We start from the raw sequence: 26,470 nt of genomic DNA, 5'->3' as shown, positions 1-26,470 counted from the left end.
CCGTGTTTGGCCGCGGCTTGCTTGTTTTGGAGTGTGCTTGGCTGGGGGTTGCATTGGTGTTCCAGAAGGGGCTGTGGAAGCTGGTGAGAGCGCTCTCCCGTCCGTTCCCCGTCCCCCCCCCCCTTTCGTTTATGCGGTGGGGCGGAGACGCGGACGCGGACGTGGACGCGGGGGGTTGATTGGGGGTCAGGGGGGGGTTGGTTGTTTGATGGAGAGGGTCTGTGGGTTGATGGTAGGTTGATGGTGGAGTTGGGAGCAGGTGAGGGGATGATGATGGGGTTGATGGATGCTGTTGTTTCCTCAGTACCTCGGCTGATCGCGCCTTCGATGAGAGCTTTGTGGATGTTTTGTTCTATTTGTTTGGTCGGCTTCGACGCGCGAATCGTGTTCATCCGTTGTTTCCATCATTGGATCATTTGGGCGTCCCGCTGCTGGGATGTGGCGACCGGAGTGGATCTCGACCGTTACGCTAGTCCCTCACCAACACTAGCGCAGATCAACGGTTTCGGACGGCGCGATCGGGCCTTGCCGAACCCTGGCCTTGAGGTTTTGTTGTTTTGTCCGCTGTTGGCTCAATCCAGGCGGCTTCGAGAACCCTTCCAAGGGTGGGGCGGGGCCTTGTCCCTGAGCTTGTGCTCTGGAAGTGAGGGGGGCTTACAGTGCATTTGATATTGGAAAGGAGTGGTGCATGATGCAGAGAAAGGCCCCTCAGCTGTGAGGTAATGATGTGGCTTGCTGGTTGCTGCTGTGCGTTGCGTGCCGTGGTGGGCGCACGTTGACGGATGTTGCATTCCTGGAGATGGAGAGGCACCTTGATGTTGGCCGCTCAGGGTCACCATGCGGAGCCAGGGTCACAACGCCGACCCCACCTCACACTCCTCACTATCGCCGCACCAGCGTCATTTCTCGCTTTTTTTTCTCCTTTCCTCTCTCTCATCTGTTCTTGTTTTGTTTTCGTTGTTTTTTTCCCCCCCTTCTTGGTACTACACTATCCTTCACACATCCAGACAAACCATGGCTTATCAGTAAATCGTGGCAGCGTTCACCAGAAGTCGATTATGTCAACTCATCCTTAAGCGAGGTCGAGCTCTGAGCTTGTTGCAACCGCTATTCATGCGGCCATCGCATCTTGCAGCTCGATCCGTCCGATAAGGCACACTCGGTTGCTCCGGAAGCGACTTGGCGGACGGCATGTGCTGCGTGTATCTTGTTGGCTCCTCGCTGGTTGGCATCAGGTGCTTTTCGTCAGCTGTTTGCTGCTATCAGAGGAGGGATATGAATGCATGATTTACGGGTGGCGTTTCGTACAGTATGTACCGTGGTGGCCAGCTCATCTAGATCCCGCCATGGCCCCTCACTTTTCCCACGGGGAGAGGAGCAGGGTTCGGACATTCAATGTATGTGCTGTAAAAAGAATCACCATGTCTAGACCGGCCTGAAAGCGGGGCCGCCCGCAAATCAGAACCGGAGGCCGCAGTTGTGCGACGAAGCTGTCGTTGCTGATTCGCGACCGTGAACAAGTTGCCAAGGGTATGCTTTTCCATCCAGGCTCTCCCTGCTTTGACGCCAGCGTGATATCGGGTCCAGAGTCTCAACCCCTGGTCTGGTCCATACATGAACACAGTAGAATGCCGGCTAGAAGTGCAAGGGAGAAGGGTCAATGCGACGGGCGGATAAGCAAACCGCGTACTTGTAGGGCCCGCATGGCGAGCTGGGGCTCGGAAATGGCGACGGTCAGATGTTTGTTCGAGTTGACCTCGACCCTGTCGAAACGGGCCTCTCTCGAGTTTGGTTGGCAGTGTTGTGATGGCAGGCACTCTCGTAATCTAAAAAAAAAATTGCGGCATCTTATTGGTTCGTACATAACTACCTGACTTTTGAAGCCATTCACTCATTCTACATTCTGATGTTTTGATTCGATTGTGGCAGCGCCCAATAAATCAAAGATAAACCTTCTCAAGGATGCTGCGCCGCGAAACGGCAGGGAGCAACCCCAAACCGACCCACCATGTAACCCCAAAACCCCCCATGTTCATCCAACCTGTAGATTAACACCCCACTCCAAAAGGCACCATTACCCAACCTGTCAAGTTTGGTATCAATCTTGCGTGTCCCAGCCTTTTTTTTCCCCATCTATTCCGCCTCTCCAAAAATGAGACGGACTGGTTCCAGGGAGGGGAAAGGGGGTGAGAGTGAGAAAGAGAAGAGAGAGAAAACCCGGCTCGCCACACCAAGGAAAAAACTCGCACAGTGTTTCAGATCGTCGCACATCATCCGTTTTGCCCCGTTGTTTGAAGGGGGGGGATGTCTTATATCTCACCAGCTCCAGGCGGCCGAGATTCTTCCATCATTAAAACGCCATCTGTCCGGGAACACCCACAGACGTCAACACCGGCCGTGGCGTGTCGCTGGTCGTAAAGGTGCTGTAAGGAAATGCCTGCGGTGCCATGGCCTTCTGTCGGAGGACCCAATACGCGCCCGAGCCGGACTCGTCAGCGGGGACGATCTCCATCACGGTGTATCGGAGGGTGCCATGTATGACTTGGGGAACGCAGATCTCCGTTGGCGCGGTGGGGTTCTGTCGCCGCTGGGGTTGTGGACGTTGCCATGTTGCCGAGGAATGGGTGTGTGGTGGGTTTGCTGCCTCGGATTCCGCCACATCACGACCATCAGCCTGTGGTTGGTTAGTAAAGTCGAGGAACAACGGTTTGGGGATTCCTTACGAGACACATGGCGCAGGCGTGGCCATTGCAGTAAACCCAGTTGGGGCAGTTGTAGGTATAGAAGTACTTGCACCGGTACTTGTAAAATCCGCCGCTGCCCCGACATGGTGAGCGTATTGAACTTGGTTTCCCTTAACCAATGTGTTAAACTTGGAGTAATAGGGTGAAGCAAAGGAGTCGACTGTCCGCTGGCAGTCAAGCGACAGAAAGGGCTAAGATTGCTGGAGTCTCGTAGGCCAATCTGACGACAAAGGATTTGCCCGTACGAAGCAAGGGAAGCCGATGAGGTCGAGGAGGATGGCGAGATGTTGCTTTATACACGAGGTGGGCAGGACCCTAGGAGGTTTGTGGTGCATTGAACTGCACAGATCTCCCGGCCAAGCTTCCGGAGAGCTGCCGGCGGCTTCCATGACCAAACCGGGAAGTACAGGGGTGATGGCCGGGGTTGCGATATGCCGCAATTTGATCTGGCATGTCGTGAAATGGCCCGTTCGAGACTGTCAGCGGTTTCGACTACTACGGTAATAAAGGTCCCTGAGCCCCTGGGTACGGGAGCCGGGATACTTGAGACCAGCCACCTCCAAGCTTTTGAGGAGGGTGACATGCTATGAGCGCACTACTTTCTCGAGGGTGCACGGCAGCCATCTGCGAGGTTCCTTGACGCGGCTGGTCGACCCAAGGTGCGAGAATGAGCAACCCAATCGCAATCCTTCTGAGACCGGCGGCTCAAGGTGAGGTGCTTTCCCAGAGTTGTTGCTGTCGGGGTCTGATCTGACAAGAGCGAATAGGGGCTTCCGGCATGTTACCGGCCCTGCTATATGTACCCATTGCAACACCACTGCAGTGACAGGGCGGCGCTGAAAAAGACCAGCCGGGAACGGCTCCCGCGGGATGTGTAGCATTGGCCGCCAGAGAAGGGGACAAAATCGCCCACGACGCGGCAAGAGCTGCATCTAAGACGGCCCGCGTGAGCTCGACCCGGAGCCGAGGGTTGCACAAACTGGCTGACCACACCATGCTGTGCCCAATCGATACAATATTGGAGATTTGAGGAAGAAATGGTCCGGTTCGCACTGCATTAAAAAACGCAAACCTCCTCCCACGGAATGAAGGAACTATCCCTCACGCGGCTTCAAATTGCGGTAGCAGCCTAGGTAGGCCTAGTGAGACTGTTGTCGTCGCATGGAAGGGAAGCAGGAGCCCAGGGTGACAGTGGAGCACTGGTGGATAAAAACCGGAAGCCAGGGGTCCTTGAATGATCCATATAGTGCGTATTTGTATCAAATGACACTGTATCCGTAACTGTTTATACAAAATACAACATGATTCCATCACTCCACCTTCCACCACACCGAACACTCACCTTCAACCTCAACCTTCCAAGCAGAATCATCTCAACAGTCAAATCAACTTTCACCATCGGTCAACCCTCAGTATCTCGCATCGCGGTCGTGGAACAAAGTGGTCAGCAATGACATTTGTAACCCCATACTGTATCGCACTTTATGATGCTGTGTAACCCCCACAATTGGCCACTCCTCGACCCCCGGATAATTTAACACATGAATTTTCATACACATCTCTATATCTTGGGCTCTCCAACGTATAAAACAGTTGTCCTTTGCAGAGGGAAACTTGTATTTTTACTCGTGGCCTATCTCCGGTCGACCTGCAAGATTCTTGCTCAAATGGCAAAGTACCATCGCATCAACAGCTCAACGGAACTGCCGTGTCGTGGGCCTCAGGGTAGGTATCACACTAGGTATCTACCGGCCTGAAGATTCCACTGGACATGCCGCCCCCACTCCCCCCACCTCATGCTTTGCCCCTGCAGCCTGACACCTTTTCCAGGTGGAAGAAAGCAAGCCGGACATGAGCTCTCCTCCCGCCCGCAGACGCAGCAGCATCGGGGGTAGATGACGAACGTTGTGTCGTGTTGGAGAGCCAATCACCAACAGCCATACCTGAGCCGGCATCAAGACGCCACTGATACTACCCCCCACCCCTCTGGGATATCACTCGCCAGCCCAAATGAACTTCTTGGGTGGCTCGATGGGACCACTTTAGAGGGGTTGTCATCGACACATCGCAGGTGCTTGGAGCACAGGGATAGCCGAAATGCATCCTACACCTCAAGTACAACGCATGGCTTCCTGGCGATGACGAGGCTCCAGCTAACCAGACGGGCTCTCTTTACGTCAACTCTATGACTCATGTCGAGCAGACCGTTTCCATTTCGGGGCCATGGGTTCTCGCCCCGCGCGCTTCCAGTCCCCCGTAGCAGACGCATTAGGCCAGCGTCGTAGCGTTTCATCGGGGTACCTTTGCTGTAAATTGGGTATATGACACAGGCTGGGTATCAAGGATCGAGGCCGGAACGATCCGCCTCGGCCGGGGAATATCGCGATTCGCGCGCCAGTAGTTCCTAGAACTAGGAGCAGGAACTGTGGGCTATCAGCGGGGCCATTGTCAGCCGAGGTTTTCTGTATAGGACTCCTGCTGCTGGGGCAGCAAAGGGTCCTGCCCCAGCAGGATATCACCAAATAACCCTGCCGACATAACACCCTCGCTCCCGCCCGAGTTAACACGTCCCTCTCCTCTCTCATGCCCCATGACGGAACCTGGCCGTGTCCGTGTTTCATAATTCACGCCGAGCGGCCACTAATAACAGTCAGACGATGTTTTGCGGCCTGGTTGGGCGGCTTCCTGAGTCCGCCGTTGCCCGACCAGATCTGACGTTCGCTCACACCACTTGGACAACATCTGGATGTGATACAACTGTAGAACTTGGGCAGCTGTGCCCCATATAGGATGCTAGGTGACAGAGACTGGCCTTGATGGCGTCAAGGTAAGACCCGCTCTCGTATCGTTGCTTGATCGGACTGAAATCCAGGCCAAATTTGGTATAGATTTATTCCCCAGAGCCGCGCCGAAATTGCAGGTCTAGTGGTACGCCGTTACCGTCTACACAGCCCACGAAAATGACACATATCGTCCCATTTTCCGTTTCCCTCTTCCCCGTACGCCCGGCACATAACATCCATCAGAAGTTAGCAGATCTTCAACGACCACCCTTCATGGCCTGACGGCGGCGAATCTTCTCGGTAATGCGGGTGAGAGCCGACTTGATCTCCCCCTTTTCGAAGGTGTCAATGTCGTAGTAGGTAGGGGCGATTTCCTAAGCGTAGTTAGCACCATTATTCCTACACCGGATGGAAGCCAGGTGAGGTAGGGAAACTCACAAGAAGCCATTCGGCCCTAATATTCGTCACCGTCCTCACGTACTGCTTAGTTGTGAGTACAAACTCGTTATATACAACCCAGTCGTACGGGGTTGAGACGACGGTGCCCGGGTGGATCATGACAAGCTGGTCGTCCTTCACCGTCTTGTACACTTTCGACGTTGAACTCTCACGCATGGCGACCTGCATGAAGAAGCCTGCAAGCAGAGCCCGCCGGATGTTGGTGTAGTAGTCTTTATCCTGGAACGGTGTGCTGACCAACTCGATATCGTGCGTTTCCATGATGCGCTTCAACTGCGCGCGCACGTTGTCCGCGCTCGACAGATGCCGGAAAGATAGGAAGTGTTCGTGGCACCACTTCTTGACGTCGTCGCCGGCCTGCTCGGCGGCCTTGTACGCATGGTAAGCGTTGAGTAGAGTCAGGTGATCGCCGTCGGGGTGAGCGAACATCTGTTTCATCTCATCGGCACGCTTGCGCGCGTTGTTGGGGCGCACCCATATTTGTGGGACGGAAAGGAGGGAGGTGATGGAGAGGATCTCATTGGAGCAGTAGAACTCCGGAGATGATATCAGCATGACAGCCAGGGCTGGGTCGAGCGGGAACTCGGATGCCAAGCCGCCTAGGGTGGTCAGCTCGCCGTCGTCGTCGAGGCAGGCGAGGTAGTTGAGCTCTTCGAGAGCGCGCATCATAGTTTCGGGGGCTGGCGGGTCCATGAGATCAAAGTGCACCAAGTCTTGAACGCCGAGTTTCTTGAGCTCGAGGACCGTGTTGGCCAGGTTGGAGCGTAGAATCTCAGGATACGTCTGTTCGATGAGCTCCTTTTTGAACGCGTTTTCCGTGTATAGCCTGAAGCATTTGCCAGGCCTTGTACGACCGGCACGACCAGCACGCTGCTGCGCCGATGCCTTGGAGATGGGGGAGACGAGGAGCGACTCTACCCTTGTGCGGGGGTTGTAGATCTTTTGCTTGCTGAAACCGGGGTCCACGACGTAGACGATGCCGTCAATTGTCAAACTAGTTTCCGCAATGTTTGTCGACACGATACACTTCCGGCCCGGGCGGCCACCCTTCCGGACGGCTGCCGGGGCTTTGTCGAAGATGCGCTGTTGCTGGTGAGGCGGTAGGGTACCGTATAGCGGGTAGACTGCCATGGGCCCTGCATCCGACTCCCGGATCATCTCATCGACCTCGAGGCCGATGCGGCGGCAGGCGTCTTCAATCTCCTCCTCGCCTGTCAGGAACAACAAGATGTCGCCCTCGGGCTCGCTCGCGTGAATCTGCAGCACCGTCCTTACGGCAGCCTCAACATAATCCCGCTCCGGCTCAGGGGTATAGAAAATCTCGACAGGGTACGTCCGGCCCGGTACCGCAAGCAACGGCGCGTTGAAGAAGTAGGTCTGGAACTTCTGGGCATCGAGGGTAGCCGACATGACAATGATCTTCAAGTCTTTTCTCCGCTCGGCGATCTGCTTGAGCAGCGCCATGAGAATATCGGTGGCGAGGGTACGTTCGTGAGCTTCGTCGAGAATGATACAACCGTATCGCAACATGTCGTGGTCGTGCATCGCTTCGCGCAGTAGCTGACCGTCTGTCATGTATTTCAAGAGCGTTTTGGGCCCCGTCCTGTTTTCAAAACGGATGCTGTAGCCGACTTCCTCGCCAAGTTCCACATCGAGCTCGTTGGCGACACGCTGGGCGACTGACATAGCCGCCACTCTCCTCGGTTGCGTGCAGGCGATGAGCTTGCCGGTCTCGTGTGGCAGCTCGTCGTAGAGAACGTACTGCGGGATCTGGGTCGTTTTACCGGAACCGGTTTCACCGACGAAGACAAGAATTTGAGTGTTGTGGTACATGTCGAGGAACTCTTGACGTTGCTTGTGTACAGGCAAGTCGCGGCGCGTCTTGAGGATACCGAAGTACTGCTGCGAGTGAGGTTTGCCAGTCCACGGGTTGTTATCTTCGGATTCGGCCCTGGCCGCCTGCAGCGCCGTCGTGTTATGGCGCTCAAATTCATCGAGGGGGGACGCAACAACCTCGTTGTCATTGTAATGCGCCAGGTAGGGGTTCGGTTTTGTATCCATCTTCGCGTCGCCGTCAGTCTTGACTCGTTTGTGGTCTTGAACTCCCTCCCTCTCGGCACTTGATCGCTTAAGGTTCTTGGTTGAATCACTCATGATTGCGGTGGGAATTCCGCGAGTCGTGCCTCCTGATGAGCAAGCGTGAGAGAGTAATGCGATTGATGATCGCTGCTTCCCTTTGTGGTCGCGAGGCTGCAGCTTTTTTTCTGTTCTTGAGAGGCTGCGGCTGCCAGATTGGGCCAAACTTTTAGGTGGGGTGTCTAACGATAAGCACTTAAGGAGGAATGGGAAAACACGAGAGGGCGGGCATTGTGCATCCGATAATTGCATAACACTTATGTGATCAATCATACGAGGGCAACCAGACCCCGCACTCCACAATTAGAGCCACAGCAGGGACCCCTAAGAAAATCAACAGTGGGTTGGGTTTAGTTGGTTGCTGAGGTGAGAAGAACCTAATTGTGAGACCGGGTCCTGCTGTTGGGAATCCTCCGTTTGCACGACGCCGTACAAAGAGCAGGACCCTGGATCCTGTGATTCCTCACCAGACAGCTCCCTTCTTTTCTGTATCCACCATGGGTATATTTCAGAGTTGAATGTCCCGTTTTAGTTTTTCGATACCCCTCTGGTCTCCCCGCTTGTGTGCCCCGCCATACGGTCCTTCCCTCTTGGAGTAACAATATTTTTCTTGACCGATACCTCGTCTTTTTCTCCAAGGACCCGGGCATCGTCAAGATGTCTTCAAACTCGAGCCTCGATCCCGAGTCGGAGAGTTTCGAGAGCCGGCCCGTGTTTTATATTGGCCAACATGATTCGGCTCGGAAGGAGGCGCTCACGGACGACCAATACACGCAGGTCCTGAACAGTGGAGTAAGTCCAAGTGCAACACCACAAGCAAATGCAAGGCCGACGCTGACCCAATACAGTTCCGCTTCGTCACTGCTCCCATCACCAATCAGTATTTCCAGGACCGGGTTGTGGGCCTGCTTAGGGAGTACCTCAAGGAGCGAGAGCAATGGGCCCAGAAACAACAGGGGGCCACAGCAAGCCAGCAACCCAACCCGTCTCTACCGGGACCTGTTGTGCCGACTCTGACTGACAAGGACACCGCCTTGTTCCCTAGCGACTATCTCGGCTCCCTCGCCCTGTATTCTAGCCCCTGGATCGACTTGTGCTCTCCTGACCCGCACATCTCAAGCATCTCGCGCCAGGTCCTGAATCTTGAGGCGGCGTACGCCAACTTCTGCGGCGCTAGGACGATCGTTATCCCTGGCCCAAGACAGGATGACAGCGGCCGTGGTATCGCTCAGTATGCCCGCGCGATCCGGGAGGCAATGCACGTAGCCAACCGAGCCAACATTATCATCCACATGCCTATGTACCGGGAGCCTGGCTTGGAGGAGAAGGTGGAAACGCTTTCGTCCATCTTCAACCCCGGCAGCGACTCGGCAGGCGATGATAAGAAGAAGGAGGTCGACTTGTTCGGTGCCTGGGACTCTTGGAACACCATCAGATCCGTGTGCAGCTACTCGATGCGGTTGTTTGTTGGTAAGCTACGCTACCCCCGTCCGAGTACTCGCATACTAACTCGTCCGTAGCCATCCGAATCCCTCGGCGAGTCCCCGAAAAGACTCTCCAGGAGCGGTGGTTTGCTGAGCCGCTGCACTACTTGACCATCAGTCAAGAGATTTTCCAGGCCAATCGTGCTGGGCATCCGTCGCTCAGCAGACACCATCAGGAGCTGATCGACCGCTACATGCGCTTGAGAAGCATCCCGTGGCTGATGCTCATCGACGTTGGCCCCAGCCCAGAGGAGATCGAAAGCGCCCCAGGCCAGGCCGACACTGAATTCCCATCGCTCGCCGAGGCCAACCAGGCTCTCAGGGCGAACCGTAAGTCACTTATGAATCCACACGTGGGGTACATGAGGTATCTTGAGCGCCAGCAGCCTCCCTTTTCGGCAATGGAGACACCAGCCCTCACAAGCTTCCAGGATTGGTTGCAGCCGCCTTTGCAGCCGTTAGCCGACAACCTCGAGTCCGCAACCTACGAGGTGTTTGAGGGCGACCCGGTCAAATACGACCAGTATGAGAAGGCCATAACCGAGGCCATGATCGAGTGGAGGGAGTTAAAGAAGCCAACATCGACGGCGACCCCGGAAAATCCTTCTAGCCCCGAGCTTGTGGTCACCGTCGCTGGTGCTGGTCGTGGGCCTTTAGTGTCGCGTGCGCTGCGTGCCGCTGAGAGCACTGGCACGCCCATCCAAATCTGGGCCCTCGAGAAGAACCAGGATGCCTATGTTTACCTTCTGCGAAAGAACAAGGTGGAATGGGACAATAAGGTGACCCTTGTCAAGACCGACATGCGCGGTTGGGAGGGCCCGCGCCTCAAGGGTAGGGAAGACGTCATCGGCAAGGTGGACATCCTTGTGACGGAGTTGCTCGGCTCGTTTGGTGACAACGAACTGTCGCCCGAGTGCCTTGATGGCATCCAGAACCACCTCGCACGCCCCCACGGCATCTCCATTCCGCACTCGTACACCGCCCATCTCAGCCCCATATCTACACCCCGCCTCTTTGCCGATATCAGCTCGCGCGTTTCCGGCGACCCCAACGCTTTCGAAACTCCCTGGGTCGTCCGCCTCTTCGCCTTCGACTTCGTCGCACAGAAGGTCCCCGATCACCCGCGGTTCCAACAGGCATGGGAGTTCGTACACCCCGTTGACATCCTCCGCGCCGACGAGTTCGCGGCAGTGCACGGCAAAGCAGCCAAGTATGTCACGGGCGGCGTCGGGAGCATGTCCGGCACGAGCGGGACCAACGAGCACAACGCGCGGCATTGCCACCTGACGTTCGTGTGCCCCACGCGCGGCGTCATCCACGGGCTGGCGGGCTTCTTCGAGTCGGTGTTGTACGCGTCGCAGACTGGAGAGGGCAAGGAGCCTGTCGAGATCAGCATCCTACCGGATCAGATTGATCGCAAGAGCAGGGACATGATCTCATGGTTCCCTATTTTCTTCCCGCTTAAGGTACGCCCTCGCTTTCCTGATGTGTCGAGGTGAAGTTGTTTGCTAACGTGTCATCTCATCATAGAAGCCGCTCTACTTCCCGCAGGATACCGAACTCGAGGTCAGCATGTGGCGGCAGACGGACGACACCAAGGTGTGGTACGAGTGGCTGGTGGAGGTGTATGCTTGGGTGGGCCCGAACACGCGGATCAAGGTTGGGACGTCGGATCTGCACAGCAGCCGCAAGGTTGCCTGTTTGATGTAGAGGCTCAAATTTCAGGTCGGCCTAGTGAGGATTGTTAGCGCCCCTGGATGCTTGATGGCTCTAAGGGACGCCAACCTCTCGTCGCATGCTGAACGACGGCGTGGAGAAGTAACCCATGCCGCAACACTGCTTGCTTTGCACACATCTCTTTCTCTCCCCCCATCATATTCCTGAGTGCTCCCTCGACGCCGTGCCGTCGGACAAGTACGCCATCAGCTCCCTTCCCGTATCCCTTTCGCGAAGAGGTCTCGGGTAGCAATGCCATCCAATTCCGTGATAAAACCCCTAAAGCCTCCTCCCTCCACATTTGCCGCGACATCCTTCCTTCCCACCTTATAGTTATCTATCTCAACCCTCCATCTTGGTATCCCGATCCCCTTCCTTGTCCGTGGCCGCCGTCACGTACAGCACGTTGTTGCAGCGTATCAGTACCTGCCCCAGCGCCCCCGTGAACTTGCGGTCGATGAACTCCTCCGTGTTGCTCAGCTGGATGTTCATGTAGCTGTCGATGCTCTGTGAAGCGATGTCCCGTTAGCATCCAGTAACGCTGTTTCGGGGTTATACATCACACACGCACCACCAGTCTCCCCTTGTACTCGGTCTCGCCCCACTTGAGACGCACCACCACGTCCTTGTTGACCAGGTCCTGGAGGAAGGGCCGCGGGTTGACGGGGACGAAACTCATGGCTGCGCTTTTGTCTTAGTCGTTCTTATTGAAGGCTGAAGATAAGATGGATGGTGTGGGCGGGGGCTGGTTGGTTGTCGGCGGGGCGGGTTGGGTCGTCAGTTGAAGGCCTGGTCTGATCTGCCGTGTGATTACTGGGGGATCAAGGTACCGCTCGTGATGGCCGCACGGATTGCGTGGCAAGGCGGTCTCTAATGGCGGTGCTGTCGTCGTTGATTTTTTGGGGTCTGTCGCAAGGGTGAACTAGACGCGGCACGCGGAGTTGTGGTCGATGGAGCTGGCAGTTGATGGGCTGGGAATTTTTGGCTTGGCAGATGCAACAGCGGGCAGGCAAGGCTGGTTGGGCGATTCAGCTGAGAGCAGTTGTTGGCAGCTGTCGAGACTTGAAGCCAGCAGATGAGGATGAGAAGACCGAAATAATTAATTTCCACTCCCAACTAACTACTGTGTAGCTAGTTGTTATTTATATTTATATTCTTGCAATCATTGAAAATGCAGGTCTCTGCGTATTGTAATCCGTACAGTAAATAATCTAGCGAGCAAACCCCGACCAAAAATAGCGTACAAGATCAAACACTCCTCCCAGATCCGTCTATCCAAGCCAAAATTACTAACTGTAAAAATCCAAGAAACGTATCCTGTGAAGGGTATCCTATCCACTGCCAAAGTGAGCCCATCCCTGCTCTGCTTATCCTCGTGGGCTGGTGTGTGATAATGCAAATAAGTATGTGAGCGTATGTGCAGGTGGGGTATCGTATGAAAACCAGAGTCCAGGCTCGCAGTCGGTGCCAATCAGACTCATAAAACCATGAGATCCGCTTCGTCAACCGCAGTCTGTTGCGGTCGCCCCCGGCCGTGCCTGGCCGCGGGCGGACGATCGTACCGGCCCGGCCCGAAGATCGGGTGAAGTGAAAACCCGCCACCACGTGCCGGCAAACCAGGCCAAAGTCCCAACCAACACCGATCCGTCTGCACCCTTTATATTAAATCCAAGGCATCGGCATAGTCCCCCCCCGAGCCTGCCTATCCGTCCACCCGCTGCTCTCCGACTCGGGAGACGCTCTATCCCGCAACGACGCTTCGCTGGGCGCCTCCAGCTCGACCGCCAGATACCCCGCCGGCACCACACTGTCTCGAGACACCCCCAAGGTCGGCGCCGTTTCGAAGCCAGGTGACATCGATAGGTGTCGTTTCGAAGTGGACGTCGAGGGCGGGCGCGGCGAGGCCGCCTCGTTCGAAAGTTCAAAGGGCGGCGGCACCGTGCGGTAAGGGAGCGGTGATGCCGATAGTTCCTTCGGCGGTACTGGAGGGGGGATAGAGGATCTTCTGCTGCTGGGCCTCTTTTTCCTCCGCCATCGCAGAAAGAAGAAAAGCCCTATCGCGCCGGCGATGAGGAGGGCTGCTATCGCGGAGCCGACTCCAATGCCAATCGCTGCGGGGGTGCTGACGCCGTTTGAGGACGGGGGAAGGGGTCGGGTGGGCGCGGGGAGTTCAGTCGGAATGGATATTGGAGGCCCCGGCGTACGGCTTATGACTAAGAAGCCCTTTTGAGGTGAGTTAGATGAACAATCTCCCTCCGGGTTGCAGCGCACTCACAGGGTCATCGATTACCGGTACCGGCGTCGGATCGGTTGATTTGAAGCGGACTTGGATGCCGTAGGCTGTGATGGTATTTGATGGTTCCGTAACCACCGTTGTGGTGCCGACCTCCCCATCTGTCACCACCGTCACCCCCTGAAGCACAACCTCCGCGGCTGACCACGCCGTCGTGCATTCTATCAGAGATTGCCCAGACGAAGGGGAAGCTTGGCAAGTGTAGTCGAAGTTACTGTAAGATACCCAAACGTTTAGCTCGCTGTTCCCATACCACGCAACAGGTTCGCGAGCGGGTTGACCTACGTCGGACAACATATGACGGCAGTCTCCGTTACGGTGCCGGTGGATGCAAGGCTTGAGCAGCCGGTTGTGTACCCGTACGGACACCAGCCAGGCGAGTGGTAATTCGTCGGCGCCGGATCATAACCACTAGGGAAGCAACCGGAATCCTGGGTGAAAAGAGGTCCCTCAACATAATGCGATTCCTTTTCGGACCAGACTTGGTATAGTCGCGGAGAGTCGGTTGTGCAACTTGACGGTGCCCGAAATGTCGTTGTCAAGGCGCCGACGACCGTCATGGTTGAGCCGTCGTGTGCATCGGGCTACCGTCACCGCTCAAGCACCAGCACCACAATCCAGAAGTTGTTGGCCTCGAGAAAATGGTTGGACGTGGGCTGGGGGGGAATGGGATGAAACGGAAACAACGAAAAGAAAATCCGGAAAGTTCAAAGTTCGAACCAACGGCGCAATCTCCGTGGGCTCGAAAGCTGTGCAGCCTGGGGGTTTTCCAGACTCGACAATACGCGCCTCGCTCTTACTGTGCTTGACGCAGGCGAGAACCAGCCACTCCGTCAGGTTGGGGTCCGGAGGCGGCACGGCGCTGTTCTCGAAACTCGTCTTGGTCTTCTGCAGGAACAAGCGACAGCCACTTCCCCCTGAGGAGAAGGCTCCTCTACCGGTCTACCCCCAGACTTTTAAGACATGTTTGTTGAGACAGACCGCCGCCATCTCGGCAACTCGATGGCCCTGTCATCCGCTGCCCGCAGCCGCTTGAACTGAATTGGTCCAAAAGCGGCAATCGCACCAATAACCGGGGTTGGGTCGGGCTGCGGCTTCTGCGACCGCCTTGCGCACTCAGCTTGATTTGATCCAAAAGCCAACTGCCATTAGGGCGGTTTCAAAAGTGACGACGGAGACCATCACCGCCCGACTCGCCGGTACGGTTGCCGTTGGCGGCACGGTTGTCACCGGACGGTCCAGTGCTGCAGCTGCCAAGCTGCTGATGTGTGTGGAGCTGGTTCAGGCTGCACAACAGATTTGGGCACAAAAAAGCACTCGGCAGCCAGCACGCGATGCAGGAGCGCTCAACTTTGCCCCTTGCCTACTTCTTTCTGCCTAGCCCAGCTGAAAGAAAAAGACAATTGCGAATGTTTCCTGTAAACAACCGAGTCGCACCCGAATTGCTTCGCGTCGGCAGTTTCGTCCGGCCAGATTAGAGATCGGCGTCGTGAAAGCCGTTTCGTTGCTCTCACCGACTAGGATGCAATTGAGAGAACCAACAACGACGAAAAAAGCTCTGGGGTGAGGCCCAACAGACCACACCGTCCAGAGACAGCTGCGCCGATCAAATTGGTTGGTTTGTGGGTGATACGAGTGGGGGTCTCCAGTCGCACGATGCCCTTGGTATCATGCTAAGTATTGTCAAGAACCGATTTGAGCTCAAAAGCCGGAGTTACACATGATGCTTTTGGATTTTGGGGAGGAAACCGATGCTGGATCTTGCAAGTCAGCTTGGTTGCCGTGGTTCGAGCATGGTTCGCATTCGCGAGCTCCACTTCATGATCCTTGTCGGAGCAGACCCACTCACCAACCAAGACGGTGATGATATCGCCGATGCAGCAACTTCCCTCCCGTGGCGTTCATGAGCAATTACAAAGCCCAAGAGTTTGATCCTAAATCAAATGCACACAGTACCTGACCCTACACTGCAGGGCACTCACTCGCTGGTGCCTACCTAATATGGAATTGTTGCAGCTCTGGCCCGTAGCTGGAAGCGCCTTGCTCTTACGAAACGAGGCGTCAGAATTTGAGAAATGACAGGTAGGTGCGAAAAACGAGTACCCCAAAATTGTTTCCAAAATATTTGATCAGATACTCGGTGGGTAACAGCGATCCGTCGAATTGTGAAAAAGAGCAGATGCGGTTCATGAGCCCCAAATATATAGGATCTGACTCTGTTCCTCGACCTCTGATCACTTACATCCATCCCGCATTGCGCTCGTTCATATTGTCTCTGCATTTTACGCTCATACTCTCGCTATCATCCTCAATTAAGACTCTACATCGCATTAACCCGGCCGCCACAACCATGGCAGCCCTGTCAACTGTTTTGGCTCTGCTGGCGTCGACTGCCTTAGCCGGGCCGAGCAATGAGCATGTGTGGTCATCGGCTTCCTAGGTTCTGCACGGTGACCACACGCCGCTCGTCTTATCAGATCCGGTTCTCACACCTTTTGGGGCGAACCGGATGTATGAGAAGGGCGCTGCTTTCCGGGACCGATACCTGCGACCCTCTCGCCATGATCACCACGTCGGTATCGTAGGCATCGAGCCCAAAACCATAGATAACTCGCAGGTTCATGTGGAGTCGTCCACCGACCGCCACTCGTCCGCAAGCGCCATCGCTTTTGTCCAAGGTCTCTATCCTCCATTCCCACATGTGTCATGCGACTCCGACGTCCCTGGTCATAACTGGATGTCCGATGGCTCGGTCTTGAATTATCCCTTGGGCGGATACCAATACCCTAACATCAGAACCATCGCCCCTGACCGCGACCCGGACTCGATCTGGTATGTTTGGGTCTGACGCCAATCTCAGAGTGCGGTTTACTAAATTCGTTCTAGGGCCCATGGTCATGGTCTATGCCGTAAGCATGAACAGTCGATGCTTGCGTTTTCCAACAACAGCATGGCCAACTCGCTCCACCAAGATAGCAGATTATTCTACAGCAACCTTTGGGACAAATTGTTTTGCGAGGCATTTCCCCGCTCGGAGGCTAGCTTTTACAACGCCCACGAACTGTACGAGTACGCCGCCTATCGTTGGACCCATGAGAACAGCTCACGGTCAGCCATAACCTTGGATGACCTCGAGACCTTACGCCACCTTGCGTGGCAGCAGCAGTCACTCAAACATGGTTACTCTGAGAACGCCCAGGACGGCTCGACCTCGACCATCGCCGGCCGCACGCTTGCATCCAGGGTCGCGGCTCTGTTTACCGAAAACATTGAGACCCGCGGCGAGCGGAACAAGCTGAACCTCGCCTTCACTTCGCACGAACCTTTCCTGAGTTTCTTTGCCCTGGCAGACCTCAATGCTGGGCCATCTAGCGACTTATTTTCGCAGCTCCCTGAACCTGGCGCGACGTTGACATTCGAGCTGTTTTCTGTCGACGAGTCTGTTGATTCCTACGAGGCCGAATCTCTCACTGGCTCCGATGCCTATGGCTCCGATCCCTCTGACAACAACGATGATGCTTACAGCCAGACCGACTCGTACGGCAACACACCGGGGCCCTACGGCGCCAAAACTCGCCGTAGTCTGTACAGTGACCACGAAGCCACCTACGACCAGAAGAGCATTGGGGCCTACTCCATGCAGTCCCCTCCTCATCAGGAGCCCCTGTGTGCCCCGAGCCCAACCCATAATAGCAACGACAACCCACCCTACCCCTCCGCCGACAAACTTTACGTCCGTTTCCTCTATCAGAACCACCACAACGGCAGCGCCGCCGACAAATACACCCCCTGCCCTCTATTTGGTAACACGCAAACTTCAATCCCCTTCAAGCAATTCCACGAGATCATATCAACCATCGGCATCGCCAATGCGACGACCTGGTGTCATGCGTGCGAGAGCACCAACTCGATCTTTTTCTGCGAGGGCGCCGTCATTGCCCACGACGAGCACCATCATCACCTGCTTGCCGTGCTGCTCGGATCGGCAAGCACGTTGCTCGCAGTCGCGGTCGTTCTGGCACTGATTGGGTTACTGACATGAGTCTACGCTGGGGGGCGGAGATTGCGCTGGGCTTGGAAAGGATAAATAATGAATGGTAATGATAATGTTCTGTCGTTGATGGACTTGACCGGGGGAGGTTGGGTCAGGGCTTTGGGATGGTTGCTCGTTCGCGCCCTAGACCTGGTGTTATTCAGTTTCATTTCGTAGTCTACCTATGTAGTATTCGTAAGTGAATATACGCTTTTATCGCTGGAAAGGGGTGATTGGCTCGCCGCCATGCCCTGGTACATTCTTTGCTAATGTGGGCTCGCTGCGTCTGTCCACCAAGCTTGTCGTGGTCCTCCGTGAGATGAGATGTCCGGCCTCCCCCCCTGGCCAAAGGTTGGGAATAATCTAGATTGCCATGACCCCGCTCCTCTGGCGACCCGGATGCGCACCTGGGGCGTGGCTTCGTACCACGGGACCGGCACCGTGCCGCAAAGGAAGTGATACGAAGGAGTTGTCCCGGCGTTTCTAACGTCGCCATGTGGCACGGTCACGGCGAAGCCGATCGGGGGCGGTTTTGGTGGTGCTGGTGGCACTGTACAAGAGAGTTGGGGTTGTTTGGGGTAAGTGCTTGGGAGTTGGGGTAATATTGGGGTACGTACCGAAGGTGGGGGGTTGGGGTAGCTTCTGGATTGGGGGGAAGGAGACTGGGTTGGGGATAGGGGGATAGGGGGATAGGCGGACGGGATGAGGAGGATGGGGGGATTAGGGGACTGGAGGAGTAAAGGGAGTATGGTTCATGGGGCGTTGGTTTGGGTTAGATGAAGTATGGGTGGTGATGTGATGGAAGCGTGGTTGGGAGGAAGGGTTCAGTGAACCCCTAACTCGGGGAGTTGATAGTATGTGCTGTGCGAAAGCCCAGTTGTATGTATATATTGATGCAAGTTTATGAAACCTTTGACTATTTACAACCAGCAAAATGACACTTGAAAGCCAGGCGCTGTTCTGTTGTTTGCGGTGGTATGTAAAATCAACACCATCTCATGCTGAGCAATGCCTCTGATAACCAGATCAACCAAGTCCCAACTATTGCAATCTTCAAAAAAAAAACCCAAGCCAGTTCCAAAACGCCAGCCAATGCAGATGACACAACCCAACATCGAATCTCTAGCGCGCACCACACCTCCCATCCATCTACACCACAATCCCCCTCTGCGACCACCCACCCTTCCCTTTCCACGCCCACAGCACCAGCCCACACGCAACCCACACACTAGCAGCCATAGCCCAAAATGCAGGCGCGTAGCATTCCTCGCCGTAGCACAAGTTATCCTGCTCCCCACCACCACCTTCCCCAGGCGACCACGCGCCGCGCTTCGCGGCCCCCTGGTAGACAGCCGAGTAGACCAGCCCCCAGAGGGTGGCGCCGAGAGCGGGGAACATGGCGACGATGCCCCAGTTGGTGGCGAAGTTCTCGACGCCCCAGATGACGGTGATGATGATCGGGGTCAGGCTGAAGACGGCGCCGTACCCGGCGCCGACGAGGCCGGACACGACCCAGAAGCGGTCGCCGTGGCCCTGGACGAGGCCCGATGCGAGGCCGGCCAGGCCGAGGGACAGCAGGGTGGCGAAGAAGAGGAGGAAGGAGACGCGCGAGATGGAGAAGCCCCGGGCGGGGAGCAGGCGCCGCGCGGTGGCGGTGATTTGCACGTGTTGCGCCTTGGGGCTGGGCGCAAGCAGATCGGTGAGGGTGCCGGTGAGGAGGCGCACAGCGGTGCTGGTGATGCCGACGATGGATACGTGCGTGGCGGCTGAGGTGGGCTTGCCTTCGTAGTGGACGGTGGGCGGGTAGAGGGTCTTGATGACGGTGCCCATGTTGTTGAGGAAGGCTTCGCCGGGGCCGATCATGAAGAAGAAGCCGAGGGCAAAACACCACATGGTGTGGTCGGTGAGGAACCGGCGTGTTTCGGCGTTCAGGACCCACTGTTTCTTGAGTCGGGCTTCCTCCTCGGCGGGGTCCTTGACATCCTCAAGCTCGTCGAAGGGGTCACCCCGCTCCACCGCGCCGTAGTTATGTTCTGTTCTCCCAGGGGTAAACATGGCGCTGCCATCTAGTATGCCGCTCCGCTCCAGCTCCTCGACAGCTTCCTCAATCAGGTCGTTCTCGTCCACGATCCTAAGCCCAAACGCCCCGATCACACCCACCGTCACGAGCAACACGGCGAGGAACACGAACAGCTTCACCACGCTCACCTCCCCATCCTCGGCGCTCGAGTCCCGATTCAAAAACAAGTGACTCGCCAGCTGGCTAATCCACATGCCACTCAGCCCAAACGCAGCAATCGGAAGCGCCACAGCCAAACCCCTATGCTTCCCCCTCCCAAAATTCTTCGCACACGTCGCCACGGCACCCATATACATGGCACACGTCCCCACCCCAATAGCCACAAACGCCAACACCATCAGCGGATACCACTCATCCGCCGCCTTCCCACCACCACCTCCCCCGCCGGCAGCCACCGCCCTTTCGGCCCTCGCATACGCCGCCGCGGCACCCGCATACCCGGCGCCAAACATGACCGCGGCCAGCACGGACAGCGGGGCTGGCCCCGCGCGGTCGCACAGGTAGCCGAGCAGGGGCACGGGGGCGTACATGGCGACCGACGCGGCCGAGGCCAGGCCGTTGACCTCAAACTGGGTGTAGCGCAGGCGGCGCTGCAGGATGTGGCCGTACAGCGAGAAGATGGTGATGGAGCCGGCGCAGAGGGCCGAGAGCAGCGCCGAGAGGAGCGCCGTAGTGCGCAGGAGGTGGGTGCGCCGGTGGTTGCTGGTGCTGGTGGTGCTGCTGCTGGTGTGCAGGGAGCTGAGGGTGGAGGTCGTGCTCGGGGAGGGGGAGGAAGAGCGAGGACGGAGGAGCGGGGTCGCTTCGGGGCCGTCGGTGTCGTTGCCGTTTTCATCGCTGTCGCCGGGACTGGCGCGGCGGGTTGGGAGGTAGGGCATCTCGGCGGTGGGCGGTGGGCGGTGTAGTGTGATGGTTGTCGGGGGGTGGTTGAATGGGTGAACCTGGTCGCTGGATGACTGTTGTCAGGTTCGGAGTTGGTGGCCTACGAGGCCGTTACGGATTGGGTTGGTCGAAGTAGACTGCTCGCATGTTCACCACAGTACGGCAAAACGTAACCCTCAATACCTAGATGCAGGTACAAACACGGCACGCGAGTTGGATGATGGAAGTGGCGGTGGGTTGGTGATCATGTCTGGACCCTGGATTTCGGGGTGCTCGGATCCGAAACGCCGCGTCGTTGGGGCGCGGCAGCGGAGCAGATGACCTCAGAGGGGCCGTGCACACGTAGGCAGACTATGCGGTCTTTCCTATTTCGGTTCCACTTTTGATGAAAGCATCGCGAGGATTGGGAAGAAAGGGAAACGAATAGCTTCCTTGATCGGATACATGTCAATCTCTGCCAAATAGAATGGCGAATATCATCAATTTACGAGGGAAAAAAAAGGCTGTTTTCTCTTGCTCTCAGTTAGATGTTTCTGACGATCACGGCAACCATAGGTAGTTTTATCCCTTTTCGCTTGGGGTCGGTTCTCACTCGCAATACACAAAAGATTCTTGCCAAGATAAGATAATCCAAAGACCTGGCTTTTCATTCAAAACGGGTAATTTGAACCATAGACAACACTGTTTCGGCTTCACATAACCCTCGCCCAGGATCCGAGGCTAGGATCACCATCACTCCGTCTTCGCCGACCTCCCCCTAACCCACGCCATGCCCTTTCGGAAATCATCACCAACCTTCTCATTGTTATCCCTCGCCTTCTCCAACCCGCCCATCCTCAGCCCACCAGGCAACAGCAACCACATCAGCAGGATAAACACCAAGATGGCCAGCACCACTGGCTGCAGCACCTCGACGCCCTTGCTCTGCGCGATAGCGCCAACCGCAAATGGGAACAGCGCGGCACCACCGCCACCAAACGCCGCAGCAAACCCAATGGCCGAGACGTGATAATCGCGCGGCAGCAGCTTCGTAGCAGCGACGACAGCAGCGGGAAACAGCGGGCCGAGGAAAAAACCCAGGAAAGTGACAAACGTCGCCGAGGCGGCAAAGTTGGGCACCAGCCAGTACAGCAACTGCAGGGCAACCGACAACAACAAGTAAGCAGCAATCGCCAACTTCTCACCAATCATGCCCGTCACAAACCCCAACACAACCCGCCCCACAGTCAAGCCCAGCCAAAAGAACGTCGCCGTCAAGCCCGCCATAAACGGCGGCGCATGCCGCACGCGCAGCATAAAGGTCGTGATCCACCCGCCCAGCGACACCTCAGCGCCAACATAGCCCAGCAAAAACAGCGCGACCAGCCACACCACCGGCGAGCGCAGCACGGTGCGGGTGGTGGTGCGCGGGGCGCCGTTGCTGGCCTCGAGCATGGCCGCGCGATGGACCTTGGCAGTGGCGCGCCAGAACGCCGGGACGGTCAGGAACAGCGCGAGCCCGTCGGCGCCGACCATGACATAGTAGAAGGTGTACCAGGGGAGGCCCGCGCGGGTGACCATGGCGGTGGCGATCAGCGGGCCGATGGTGGCGCCGAGGCCGTAGGCGCCGTGCAGGAACCCCAGCAGCTCGTTGGCGCGGTGCATGTTGCCGACCCAGGCGTTCCAGGCCGAGTCCTCGATGCCGTTGCCGAAGCCGGTGAAGAGGAGGATGACGGGGAGGGCCGGGTAGGGCGGGTGGAAGATGAGCGGGATGATGCCGATCAGGCGGGAGATGGGGCCGAGGATGGCCACGCCCAGTTGGCCGAAGTGGTGGTGGATGAGGTTGTTGAGGAGCGCTGCGAGGAGGTAGCCGACGAATGGGGAGAGGAAGACGAGCGAGACGACCGTGTAGCTGATGGAGTAGTACCCTTCGATCTGCGGGGGGAGGGGGAGGGGTTAGTTGGCGTGAAAGGGGTTGGGAGGTTAGAGGATTGATAACGGGGGTGAAACATACGTATGGGAGCAAGGCCTGAGATGAGCGTTAGTCAGGGTTGTTGGTTGGTTATTCAAATTAGGGAAGGTAAACATACACCGAGCGCGCCGTCCGTCATGCCCATCAGGATGAAGCAGTAGATAGTGGTGAAATAGCGGAAGATGTTGAGGGGCGTGTCGTTCCATCGCTGGAGTTTCGAGTCCGGCTGCGGGGAACCGGCTCCCGATTCCTCGTCGGTGGCATCCCCAAGGGGCACCGCCTTTTCGGTGTCCTCGCCGCCATTCTGGGTGGTGTTTGAGTCGATGTGCTGCTCGCGCTTGGCCGGGCCATCAGAGGCAGCGGTTGCCATAATGGACTCGGGTGGGCTAGACTTGACTAGTGATGGAATTGGTCGCGGAATCAGGCGAGGAAGCACTCATGCACGACTCAAGGAGACAAGAGTCTTCTAGGGTGAAGCTATCGCGAAGGGTGCGATGACTTTTTATATAATGGCAGTTGGCGCCCCACCCCCCAACTCCGGGGCGGCGCGGTGCTCCCCGATCAAGACGTCCGAATCCTCTTTCCGACCGACCCTCTTGACTGCCCACGTGTGAAGGGCGTAACAATTGCTCATCCGGGGAGGACTGCAGGGTCGCAGAGCAGATATGACATGCCACAAGCGGTCAAGCGCTGGGGAGGCATGTCCGGTACTCGTCCGAAGGCTAGACAAGGGCAATGTTTGAGAAAAGCACTGAGAGGGCTGGCAGGCCAGACCGCGTATTGCACTTTGCAGACCCGTTGTGCCATTTTCGCTGTTGGTTGTGGGGCTTTATTCCCGGCCGTGATGCCAAAGTGGGACTCTGGGCCCTTGCCGCGCCCGCAAGAAGCTTCCTGCGCTGAGGCGGGGCCGCCGCGGCGGCTTGGCGAAGTCGGGGGACTCTCTTCCCATCCCGAAGATCAGCCAAAGATGAACCGCCGGGCCGCACCTACCGTCTCCGGGAACGGCAACTCCGCTTCCCCACCACAAAACTCCGCCGTGTCGACAACCGTTTCAACATCCCACATGACCAGCTTCACTTTTCATCTGCAACTAATATGTTGCATCGCTATATCGCCGGGGATTATCACCAAAAACGACGGAATTCGTATGGATGCACTGGCTCGGGTTCTCTTTCCCCGGACCCACCTGGAGTGAGATCTCGGACGGCGTCTCCTCCACTTCCTCCTGACCCTGTTATTTCATCTATCACAAAACACAATGCCCCATGGGCAGAAAAGGCCGAACTTCAAGTGTAGGTGCTTACGGAGCCTTAGGCCTGAAGAACTAAAAGAAAGACATCTGGAAGCCCATAATCAATACGCATGGCCATACCTATAGCCATTAGGGAGAGGGATTGGAACACTATGAGGCAGCCTTGGAAGTATTGCTTATGGTAGGTAAACTTTTGGGGAATGTGCATACCTCCTGCCCTTCGATCCGTTGGTAGCCATGATCCGACCATATTTGCACAGTACGTTGATGAAGCTCTATTCTGTCTGGTGACGATAAAGTGAAATGTTATGTTTAGTCACTCAACTCTCTATCGCCCCTTTCAAACGAGTAAAGACTAATTCTTGCTGGCTTTTCTAGAGATCGATGAATCCTATGATTAAATTGTGTACGCTTCTCGTCTCTGCCACCTTTCACGACCACGAATACAAAACTCAAACCGCCGCTCTCCGCCCCATTCATAAGCTACTATGGCAAGATCCGACAAGTCATCTATCCAAAAATCCGAAGCCGTCCACCGCGAGATGAAGGAGCAGGATTCCAATACAAGCATTGCCACCATCGCCGCCAGTCCGGTCCCCAGAACGACGACGACGAAGATTAAAACCCAGCGAATTTTTACTGTCTGGGGAGTTTACGAACTGAACTGAAGATAGGCAGCAAAGTATACGTTTTTTCCTTGCTATTCCCTATTTTCTTAGCATTTCCCCTTGCCCAGATGTTCTATCATATCATTACTTTTGCCCCTACGCAACATGAAACGCCAGATTTCGCGGCCACTATGGGCAAACATCAAAGTGTTCCTGTGGGCGGGGATATTGAATCCAGCCAAATAACAAAACCTGTCCACGATCATAATCATCTCATCGTTCAGTACCTAAGCGCCGTCAACACTCCACGGCATACTATCAGACGTGGCAAGTGTGAGAAACTCTATCAGGATGCAATTTTGGACTATTATACAGCCAACCCTTTGGCAGGGTACGCAATTGCCCAAGCGCTCTATGCTCTATGTGAAGCATTCTCGCCGTGACAAAACAGAACCAGATCCCGCCCTAGAGTTCACAAACAAAAGAAAAAGGGACCAAGCTTTTTACCCCCCAGAAATCCGCGCGAAAAATGCCAGATACACCCTCTGTCGTGTGTCGTGTTGTTTTGTCTTGCCTTGAGCAAGCTAGACAAGGGGGCCTTGCAACACCCAAGACATCCCAAAACCTACCCCTCCTATCTCCTAGCCGCTCTGCCCTCTACTCTCTATCCTCCCTGCACTAACTCCCAGATCGTGACGGCATTTATTTGCTGATCTCAACACCACCGGTAGCTGTGACAAACATTTCGTCAGTTTATGAGGCTGGAAACAGGCGGGGCAAGACGTAGGGAGTATGATGCGGGGGTGGGGTTGGAGGAAGATATAACGGAAAAGCACGTACCGCCGAGAATCTTCTTCACGTCACCGTAGATGGCGAACTGGCCGGCAGTGAGGGTGCCGACCATGAAGAGACGGGCACCAATACCGGCGTAGGAGCCGCGGAGACCAAGCTCCTTGGCGATCTTGATCAGGCGAGTGGTGGTGCCCTCACCAGGGGCGCCCTTGGTCTTGTTGATCTTGCTGAGCATGGTGTCGGCGGGCTGCGAGACGATGGCGGCGGCGAAACCGGCCATCAGACCGCTACCAAGGTTGACGACGGTCTGCATGCCGTCGGACAGGTCCTTCTTGGGGAAGACGCGGAAGACGGCCTCGGCGACCTTCTCGTACACGACGAACTTGGTCATGGTGTAGGGGATCCTGAGGACCGGGTCAGTACGCACACACGCAAGAGCCACGGTGGGACCGGGGTCGAACTTACTGCTTGAACAGGATGGGGCCGAAACCGGCGTAGAAAGCGCCGACACCCTCCTGCTTCAGCATCTTGCCGAAGCCGCTGACAAGGCCGCTGGCATAGGTGGGCTCGGAGACGAGACGGATACGGGTGGCCTCGAGCGGGCAGAGGGCAATATCGGCGAAGAACTCGGCGAGGGCGGACGAGGCGAGGTAGACACCAGTCCGGTAGTTGGAGGCGGTCTCGTAGCCGAGGTAGTTGATCGAACTGCTGCTTGAAGAACTCGTAACCGCCGAACTTGAAAGGCGCCCTGGAAGGAAGTAACCGGCGAAGGTAGGGCCGACACCGGTGAGAAGGGCACCAGCGCCCTCGGCCTGAACGACCTTCTTGAAGCCGCCGATCATGCCATTGTTGTAGGTGACGGGGTCGAGCTGGATACGGGTCTTGACGCTGTAGGGAGTCTAGCGTTAGCCGCGAGTGATTTCGAGGAAGCGACTGGACGCCCCTCGGCACGTGCTACAGCATGATGCGCGGGGGTCCGTGACGGACAAGCACGTACACATCGACGGGGGTCATGCCACCGTGGGTGACGGAACAGCAGATGGCGCCGGCGAGGGCGAATCTGGAGTACAGCTGAACGCCGCTGAGTTGCGGTGCCGGAGCGTCGACCTTGGCAGCCATTTTGTCTCTTTAGATATTAAAGGAATAAGGAACTGAGTGGAGTTGTTATTGACGCTCGGATGATCGCGAGGGTCGGCGTGGGGGGTCAGGTCAATTGGGCCTGGTGAGAGGTTTCCGAAGTGGTTGGCAGTGAGCCTTTTT

At 56.4% G+C, this 26,470-nt stretch overlaps 9 protein-coding genes across 9 annotated transcripts; 3 read left to right on the top strand and 6 right to left on the bottom strand.

Annotated features, from left to right (window-relative positions):
• Positions 1–2,447: 2,447 nt before the first annotated feature.
• Positions 2,448–3,458, top strand: CHGG_10282 (uncharacterized protein; the record flags this gene model as incomplete). The annotated part of the gene is made up of 3 exons (XM_001228208.1): positions 2,448–2,830; positions 2,998–3,066; positions 3,254–3,458. The coding sequence occupies 3 exons, from the start codon at positions 2,448–2,450 to the stop codon at positions 3,456–3,458; spliced, it is 657 nt and encodes a 218-aa protein (XP_001228209.1).
• Positions 3,459–5,784: 2,326 nt separating this feature from the next.
• Positions 5,785–8,140, bottom strand: CHGG_10281 (uncharacterized protein; the record flags this gene model as incomplete). Its single annotated transcript, XM_001228207.1, has 2 exons — positions 5,785–5,901; positions 5,966–8,140. The coding sequence occupies 2 exons, from the start codon at positions 8,138–8,140 to the stop codon at positions 5,785–5,787; spliced, it is 2,292 nt and encodes a 763-aa protein (XP_001228208.1).
• A 639-nt stretch (positions 8,141–8,779) lies between these two features.
• CHGG_10280 (uncharacterized protein) lies at positions 8,780–11,316 on the top strand (the record flags this gene model as incomplete). Its single annotated transcript, XM_001228206.1, has 4 exons — positions 8,780–8,914; positions 8,971–9,592; positions 9,643–11,072; positions 11,137–11,316. 4 exons carry the CDS (start codon positions 8,780–8,782, stop codon positions 11,314–11,316), a joined length of 2,367 nt encoding a protein of 788 aa, XP_001228207.1.
• A 348-nt stretch (positions 11,317–11,664) lies between these two features.
• Positions 11,665–12,001, bottom strand: CHGG_10279 (uncharacterized protein; the record flags this gene model as incomplete). Its single annotated transcript, XM_001228205.1, has 2 exons — positions 11,665–11,829; positions 11,894–12,001. The coding sequence occupies 2 exons, from the start codon at positions 11,999–12,001 to the stop codon at positions 11,665–11,667; spliced, it is 273 nt and encodes a 90-aa protein (XP_001228206.1).
• A 983-nt stretch (positions 12,002–12,984) lies between these two features.
• On the bottom strand, positions 12,985–14,764 carry CHGG_10278 (uncharacterized protein; the record flags this gene model as incomplete). The annotated part of the gene is made up of 5 exons (XM_001228204.1): positions 12,985–13,545; positions 13,598–13,829; positions 13,901–14,199; positions 14,336–14,557; positions 14,759–14,764. The coding sequence occupies 5 exons, from the start codon at positions 14,762–14,764 to the stop codon at positions 12,985–12,987; spliced, it is 1,320 nt and encodes a 439-aa protein (XP_001228205.1).
• Positions 14,765–15,965: 1,201 nt separating this feature from the next.
• On the top strand, positions 15,966–17,657 carry CHGG_10277 (uncharacterized protein; the record flags this gene model as incomplete). Its single annotated transcript, XM_001228203.1, has 3 exons — positions 15,966–16,034; positions 16,233–16,447; positions 16,502–17,657. 3 exons carry the CDS (start codon positions 15,966–15,968, stop codon positions 17,655–17,657), a joined length of 1,440 nt encoding a protein of 479 aa, XP_001228204.1.
• A 1,140-nt stretch (positions 17,658–18,797) lies between these two features.
• On the bottom strand, positions 18,798–20,603 carry CHGG_10276 (uncharacterized protein; the record flags this gene model as incomplete). The annotated part of the gene is made up of 1 exon (XM_001228202.1): positions 18,798–20,603. The coding sequence occupies one exon, from the start codon at positions 20,601–20,603 to the stop codon at positions 18,798–18,800; it is 1,806 nt and encodes a 601-aa protein (XP_001228203.1).
• Positions 20,604–21,339: 736 nt separating this feature from the next.
• On the bottom strand, positions 21,340–22,928 carry CHGG_10275 (uncharacterized protein; the record flags this gene model as incomplete). The annotated part of the gene is made up of 3 exons (XM_001228201.1): positions 21,340–22,521; positions 22,601–22,615; positions 22,677–22,928. The coding sequence occupies 3 exons, from the start codon at positions 22,926–22,928 to the stop codon at positions 21,340–21,342; spliced, it is 1,449 nt and encodes a 482-aa protein (XP_001228202.1).
• A 2,192-nt stretch (positions 22,929–25,120) lies between these two features.
• CHGG_10274 (uncharacterized protein) lies at positions 25,121–26,329 on the bottom strand (the record flags this gene model as incomplete). Its single annotated transcript, XM_001228200.1, has 4 exons — positions 25,121–25,149; positions 25,259–25,614; positions 25,676–26,098; positions 26,208–26,329. 4 exons carry the CDS (start codon positions 26,327–26,329, stop codon positions 25,121–25,123), a joined length of 930 nt encoding a protein of 309 aa, XP_001228201.1.
• Positions 26,330–26,470: the final 141 nt, after the last annotated feature.

The sequence above is a fragment of the Chaetomium globosum genome, genomic scaffold, assembly GCF_000143365.1.
Source record: "Chaetomium globosum CBS 148.51 scaffold_7 genomic scaffold, whole genome shotgun sequence".
Taxonomy (NCBI): domain Eukaryota; kingdom Fungi; phylum Ascomycota; class Sordariomycetes; order Sordariales; family Chaetomiaceae; genus Chaetomium; species Chaetomium globosum.
Note: the sequence above shows the minus strand (reverse complement) of the source record. Positions and strands in the feature narration are given on the sequence as shown.